Source organism: Pterocles gutturalis, unplaced genomic scaffold (assembly GCF_000699245.1).
Source record: "Pterocles gutturalis isolate BGI_N339 unplaced genomic scaffold, ASM69924v1 scaffold3014, whole genome shotgun sequence".
Taxonomy (NCBI): Eukaryota; Metazoa; Chordata; class Aves; order Pterocliformes; family Pteroclidae; genus Pterocles; species Pterocles gutturalis.
In genome coordinates, this window is record NW_010133021.1 from 62,770 (window position 1) to 70,026 (window position 7,257).

The 7,257-nt window shown below is 45.3% G+C and overlaps 1 protein-coding gene across 4 annotated transcripts in view; it reads left to right on the top strand.

The window, feature by feature from the left end:
- PAK1 (p21 protein (Cdc42/Rac)-activated kinase 1) overlaps positions 1–6,945 on the top strand; it is a 35,560-nt gene extending 28,615 nt beyond the window's left edge. For 3 of the 4 annotated variants that reach the window (XM_010081065.1, XM_010081062.1, XM_010081061.1), the window contains 5 exons: positions 558–675; positions 1,105–1,204; positions 2,830–3,026; positions 4,535–4,672; positions 6,202–6,505. In XM_010081065.1, the coding sequence (XP_010079367.1) occupies positions 558–675; positions 1,105–1,204; positions 2,830–3,026; positions 4,535–4,672; positions 6,202–6,288 (640 nt within the window). In that variant the 3' untranslated portion in view covers positions 6,289–6,505. Of the gene's footprint in view, positions 1–557; positions 676–1,104; positions 1,205–2,829; positions 3,027–4,534; positions 4,673–6,201 lie in introns of all 4 variants that reach the window. The other variant, XM_010081064.1, reaches the window with a different exon arrangement.
- The last annotated feature ends 312 nt before the right edge of the window (positions 6,946–7,257 follow it).

Sequence of the window (7,257 nt, forward strand, 5' to 3'; positions counted from 1 at the left end):
CCTGATGTATCTGTCATGGAAGATTGTGTTAATGTTTTTCCAGATGGGCCCAAAAAAGGCAGAAGTGGTTGGTGGTTTGGGTTTGTTGTTTGTTTGGTTTGATTTTTTTTTGGTTTTTTGTTTTTTGAGTTAATGCTGAAGTCTTCATCCCAGGTCTTCTACTTTTAGACATGAGCACACACACTCCCAGCAGAGAAAAATAACCCAAATGGCTGAGAAAACTCACCCTCACCTCAGCTGGCTCCTCTTCATCTTCCTACAGGTCTTTTTGGACAAGACCTGCCCTTTTGGGCTTTCCTTTTTTGTTTTAAACCTTTAGACTTGCTATTGCATCCAGCAAGTTGTTCTCATTTGCCCTTGTGAACGGTTCTGAATTTTTCAGACAAAATCCCAAACTGGTTTGGTAGCATAAAAAAGATAGAGATGATTTTCAAATTCATTATGCCTGATGGTTTCTCTGCACTTCTAAGACAGCTTTAAAACCCAGTGCATTCTGGCTGGGTAAACAGTGGCGTGCTCATACTTGCTGATTTTAAAATCTGGTTTTGGCTCTTCAGTTACCTTGTAGGAGAAGAGCTCTGGGTGGTCATGGAATACTTGGCAGGAGGCTCCCTAACAGATGTTGTGACAGAGACCTGCATGGATGAAGGACAAATTGCAGCTGTGTGCCGAGAGGTAAAGCGGCACTCACGCTCGGAGGGAGCTGTGATTTGGGAAGGGGACACGGGGCTTTCCACGACCTGTCACTGGTGGAATAGCTGTCTCCAGCTTCTGTAATGCAGCAGGATTTCATCTGGGAGGTCGCAGCGTACAATCCTAGTGCAAGCCTGATGTTTCACCCTAGAGGGAGGACTGGGGTGCAGAATGGGATTGGAATCCCCTTGGTTATGCCTGTTCTCCAGGTCTTTTGAGACCAACCTGTCCTCCTAGGACCCAGTGGGATGTCTCACTGTAGCCCTGCACACACTGGATAGATGAAATACTCGAAGACACTAAACCCTGGCTACTCAAAATGCATGTTGTGAGAGTCCCTTCGCTGGCTAATTGTGACTGGTGAATAATTTCATACACAGTAAGAATATCTCTATTATTTTTATTTTCCAGTGTCTCCAAGCTCTGGAATTCCTCCATTCAAACCAAGTTATTCACAGAGACATCAAGAGTGACAACATCCTGCTGGGAATGGATGGCTCTGTCAAACTAAGTATGTGGGGAACAGCACTGCTGATGGCTTGAGTTATCAGCCCAGACTTGTTATCTGCTGGTGGCCAGGCTTGTTGGGGAGATGGGTGTTTGAGATTCTTGATGCTGTGGCGATGAAGAGGCTGTAGAAATGCTCCTGGAGGAATTTTAGTGGCATTGGTTTTAATGGAGATCGGCAAGCATGAGTCCTCGTGAACTGATACCAGACTCGAAGTGAGGTTTGGGGTTCGTTTAGCTTTGGGCCATCTGGTTTTTGTGGACTGAAATAACAGTATTTTAATGCTGTTCCAGTCTAGAAAGCTGGGTTTGAAGACGTAGGGCCAGAAGTCTTTATTTGTGAGTGATCTCTTCAGTCTGGAAAGGACTGCAGGTACCTGGGGGGCTGGGGGAATGGAGGGAGAATTGAAAAATGTGTATCTAGAAAACATTTAATCTTACAACACCAACCCAGACTGCACTCTAAATGTTGTTTCCTCCTTGTATAATCAGCAGTAACGAAGACCTTGAGACTGTTCTGCCCCTTGGGTGCTAAGGTAGCTGTTGTGCTTGTCGTTGTCCATGCAGAGATAAGCTGGTGAATGATTATCTTCCACCCAGAGCTTTAACAGATTTGTGCTTCCTTTCTCTCCCTCTCAGTTCTGTTGGCTAGCACCCAACAGGCATAAATAAATCTATTTTTGTCAGCAGTGACAGCAGATATGACTCAAAATTCACACAGTGCAGATATGCTGAGTAAGAAGGTGGGGTGTTTGTTTTTTTTTTTGCACATAATTACTTTTTAGACTGAAGCTGTACTTTGGTACAGTCAGATCTCTGGAGTGTTAGCGATGAATAGCTGATCAGGGCCAAAGTGCTCTGTTCTTCTAGAATAACTTCTTTGAGCACAGTATGCAGGTACTGGGCTGTAAAGTTAGAATAATCCCCATGGGTATGGTGCAGTAACCTTCTGGACCTGAGCTGCTTATTGGCTCTGATGAAAATTTCCTCTGTTTATGAACCATATGTACCTTTCCTGGTTGTTACCCTTGATGAAAACTCAGCTAGGGATCAGTTTAATTTTCATCATTCTGCCTAAAATTAGACCCGCGGTGCCACAGGGGGTCAGGACGGACAGTGCATCTTGCTGTGTTGATTCTGCTGGGCTCGCTAGAACATAATTAGGTTTCTTTTGGTAAGTCAAATACAAATAAGGCATAGAAGCCAGCAATCTTTGTGTGAAGGCTCTCCATCTTCCTGTCTATTCCAAGAAAATAATCTGTATGAATTTAGGTGCTTTGAATTTATTCTGAACACTGTTTAGTCTGTAAAGCAAATCCTGTTTGAGGGATGATATATCTTCTGGGGAAGTAATAGATCTGGGAGTGAAAATATCACCAGGCAATACATTGTGTGGGTTGGGGGGTGTATCTGGAGCAGACTGCGCATTAATTTCTATTTTCATATACCCAGGAACAGTCTTTAGACCACATATTACATGGTATATTACAGCTGCATAATGCTGCACCAGCCAGTGCAGCAGGGTAATGTGTACCACAGCTCTGACATCAGTAAGTGGTGTTTTTTTGAGAAACTTGCTGATTTCTATATCTGTTTCTTCCCCCCCCTTCCTGCTCTTTAATTCTCCAGCTGACTTCGGCTTCTGTGCCCAGATCACTCCTGAGCAAAGCAAACGCAGCACCATGGTGGGGACACCGTACTGGATGGCACCCGAAGTGGTGACGCGGAAAGCGTACGGGCCCAAAGTGGATATCTGGTCGCTGGGGATAATGGCCATCGAGATGATCGAAGGAGAGCCCCCCTACCTCAATGAGAACCCCCTGAGAGTAAGCGAGTATCTTTTACCCTCAAGTTTTCGCTAAGCCTGCTGCGGAAACCAGGCTCTAAAGGAGGCAGGTGGATCCTCCGGTGCGGTTTCACCACCTGCAGCCCCGTATCTCCTTAGGTGTCATAGTGAGAAGGTTCATAGAGTTTTAGTTAGAAGCCGTAGTTTGTTCTGGGTAGCAGAGGTGTGGGTTCTCCCTGTGCAGACCCTCTGCTCAGCTCTGATGAGTTAGATCATAGAATCACAGAATGGTTTGGGTTGGAAAGGACCTCAGAGATCATCTCTTTCCAACCCCCCTGCCATGGGCAGGGACACCTCCCACTAGCCCAGGTTGCCCAAAGCCTCATCCAACCTGGCCTTGAACCCCTCCAGGGATGGAGTTCTCCTTAAATTCAGAAATAGGACACATTATAAACAAAGCTTTTACCTACTGGTGGATTGTTCCTCCTTGCACGTTCCAAGTAAAGCTACAAGCTTAATAAGTCTTTAGACAGGGCTTAAGCCTCCTGTTGTCTTTCCCTTGCTCAGTTTTTAATGAAAGGGGAGATGCTGTCAGTTCGTAGGCATGTAACTGCTCTTAATGTAAGCCAGGTCTGTGGCTTCTCCCTCAGCTACACAGCATGAAGGGATCTAGAAAAATTCTGGTTTAACTTTTGTCTCCATCTCTTGCACTGGCAGTGATTTTTGGGAGAGAAGAGAAGCAGCAAAGAAGGGTGAACTGGGTGTTGAGTTAGAGGAGGGTGGTTCAGTAACAGTAGTTTGGCCTCGTTTAACTCAAGTTGTGCCAATTCCCAGGCTATCAGACTGCTCCCATGGGATGTGCTGAGCCATGTGCTCAAAGGGTCTGCACGGTACCAAGTCTGACAGATTTCAGTTTCCTTTGAAAAGGAAAAGTTTCTGGCATGAAATCCTGAAATGGATGAATTCCGAGTTCCTTGATTCTTCGAGGACTGTGTGTGTGTGAATGCTTCATCCCCAGCCACTAGCAGACCTGCTTGTTTCTGCGGGATGTTAAAAGCTGCTTGAGGGTCTCCAGGACATCTTTTGTGAGGAGACAACTGCATCTTTATAGTATTGACTTTTTAGGCTTTGTGCACTCAGGGAGAGTACCGACTGAACAAAATCTCCTATTTATTCAGGGGTACCTTCCCATGGAGATATAATTATTGCAGGAGTCTAGCACTGGCAGAGTCATGCCAGTTCACTTCCCTATGTAAACACGGTCTGGAATGTTGGTTTTGTCCTCCTAATCCCTTGAGAGGGCTGCAGGATCCAGACACAGATTACAAGGGTAAAACAATAAAGGATTGGATCCCATCCACATAAAAATAGGGCTGGCAGCTATTCTGTTTGCTGAAACTTAAGCATTGATCAGTCACCCTGATAAGATGGAAGTTTTTTTCCTCCCCATTGAACTGGGAGGAGGGACAGGAGCAATGGGTGTCTCTGTAACCCAGGGATGGAATCTAACCTTCATTGCATCCTGGTTCTTTTTTTTTTTTGCTTTAGGCCCTGTATCTAATTGCTACTAACGGGACTCCAGAACTGCAGAATCCGGAAAAACTTTCACCCATATTCCGAGACTTCTTAAATCGCTGTCTTGAAATGGACGTGGAAAAGAGAGGTTCTGCGAAAGAGCTGCTGCAGGTGGGTGATGGGCAACAGGGCTGAATCAGTGTGATCATAATGTAATCATGCAATCTCGAGTGGGGCCAGGCTTATGGCAAGATCTTGTTTGGACTTTTAAATACTGCATCAGCTGAAGGCACAAACACAGCTAAGGCAGCCTGCCAAGAAAAAAAAAAAAAAAAAAAAACAAAAAAAACCACCAAAAAAACCCAAAGAAAACCAAAAACACCCCAAAACCTAAATCTATAATAAAGTGTTAACAGAATACTCTCTTTTTATGCTGTACTTGCTACTAGCAGCAGCTGTGCAGCGTGTTCTGTAACCGACTTCAAACAGTAGCTGTGCCCCAGGCCTGCCAAGTGCTGAGCCCCTTAATTCCCGGGGCTGCTGCACACAGCTGGCCATGACATCTGTGGGGGTTGTCGTGGCCTTGCTGTGCTTGTTCCGATTTGGACAGCAGGAGGGCTTCTACCTATCAGATGTTCTGGTTGTCTCCCTTCTGGTGGAGGGAACACAAAGCTCTTAGGACTCTGCATGGTGGGCATTAACTGGAGCAGTTTGGCATTACAGCATTTTGTAAGATACTGCTCCTTATGGAGGTGATGGAACAGCGCTTGTGAGATATCTGAATCACAGAATGGTTTGGGTTGGAAAGGACCTTAAAGATCATCCAGTTCCACCCCCCTGCCATGGGCAGGGACACCTCCCACTAGCCCAGGTTGCTCAAAGCCTCATCCAGCCTGGCCTTGAACCCCTCCAGGGATGGGGCATCCACAGCTGCTCTGGGCAACCTGGGCCACTGCCTCACCACCTTATCATCAGTTATTTCGCTGAAAACCTGGTGTCTTAGTCTGAACTCCTGGTGAAAGGGGAGGGCAAGCTGCCAGGCTTTTTACCAACAGGGATGAGAGGAGTAGTTTGTTTGTTCCTTCTGTCAGATTTGCCATGGGGGTCGAAAATGTAGCTCTTTGTAAACTATATCCGCGATCGGGGCAATCAGACCTCAACTGTGAGACAGTTCCCTTTTATGTTTTCCTTTCTTTCCACCAGTTTGTCTAGTGGATTCGGTTTTGAATGTGGTGCTGCCTTCCGATGTAGCTCTGTGTAAACTATATCCGTGATCAGGGGCAATCAGACCTCAACTGTGAGACAGTTCCCTTTTATGTTTTCCTTTCTTTCCACCAGTTTGTCTAGTGGATTCGGTTTTGAATGTGGTGCTGCCTTCCGAGACTGTAATGAAGCATTAATCACTGGTAGAATGGCAGTAGCTGAAAGATCGCTTTTTCTCCTGGACTTCCCAGCCCCAAAATATCAGAGAGCAGTAATGTTCTGTTCCTTAGAGCAGGAGAACATTTTGACTGTAACATTTCTGCCCATTTTTAACTACTTTTTACCCTGTGATTTTTTTTTTTTCCATCTCTGAAGCACGTTGCCTTGGGTGGTCGTGAGACTTCATGTGGGTCTAGGTGCCAATATTTTGAGTATCCACCAGGCTTCTGGGGCATGTTATGAAAAATCTAACCCTTTTTCTTTTATCTTCTTCTTAGCACCAGTTCCTGAAAATTGCAAAGCCTCTATCTAGTCTCACTCCCCTGATCATTGCAGCTAAAGAGGCAGCCAAGAACAACCATTAAAGTGAACGCAGTCATCGTGTCAAGACTTTTTAGATGTTCATTGCAGAGACTGAATTCCCTGCCCTTCTCCCCTTCTGCTCCTTCGTCACAGGGGTGTTCTTAAAACTTTGATCTGCCCTGAAGGGTGGCAGAGGTATCGTTCACTGAATGTGGAAGGGCATGCAACAGGGACATTGCTGATCGTGCGTAGTGAACTGTCTTTCCATCCTTGCGATGGGGATGAGAGTGAAAGAGTATTTTGTATGGTTGAGAATGTCTGAACCTGACCTACACGTAGCAAAGCCAGTTTGTTTTCATATTTCCTACTGTGTTTTATTTTGAAAAAATAATGTGGAGCCTTAGATCATGTTTATCTTAATAAATTAAATCTTTTTGCTGGCTGGACTTTTCCTGCTTCTGGCAAGCTGCTGTTACACCACTGAGGCTGCTCTGTGCTTTGGATGACTTGAGGAGGGAAGGAAGCAGGCAGCAGGATGGGAACAGCTGTGACAACTGAAAGGGGAACGCGAGGGTGTGAATGTGCATCTCTCCTGCAGCACCGCTGGATGCGTCGAGGGAGCGTGGAGAAAGCCTCTGTGTGCTTCCTGCAGCCGTTGGAGAACCTCTTAATTCATGGATGATCTTTTTGACAAATTGTGTGAATTGCAGTCCCTCCCCGTTTAGTTTCAACTCAACTAGTTAAACAAATCTCAAACATTTATGAGGAAAAATTGACAAAGAGCTCTTTTAGGGGTATTTTATCAGTGCTGTGAGGTTTCTTAGAGACCCTTGCCCTGTATGATAAAGCACACAGAGCAATTACTGTTATAAAGATAAGATTTGCTTGCAAACTGGTGTTGAAAACTCTTGTTTCTTAGAGGAAGTCCAATGGAAAACAAACTGATCATGGATGCTGCTTTCTTGGAGACGTGGGGACGTTAATTTTTTTGAAATGATAGTTGTTTCTTTATGCTACTGATTCCTTTGGTT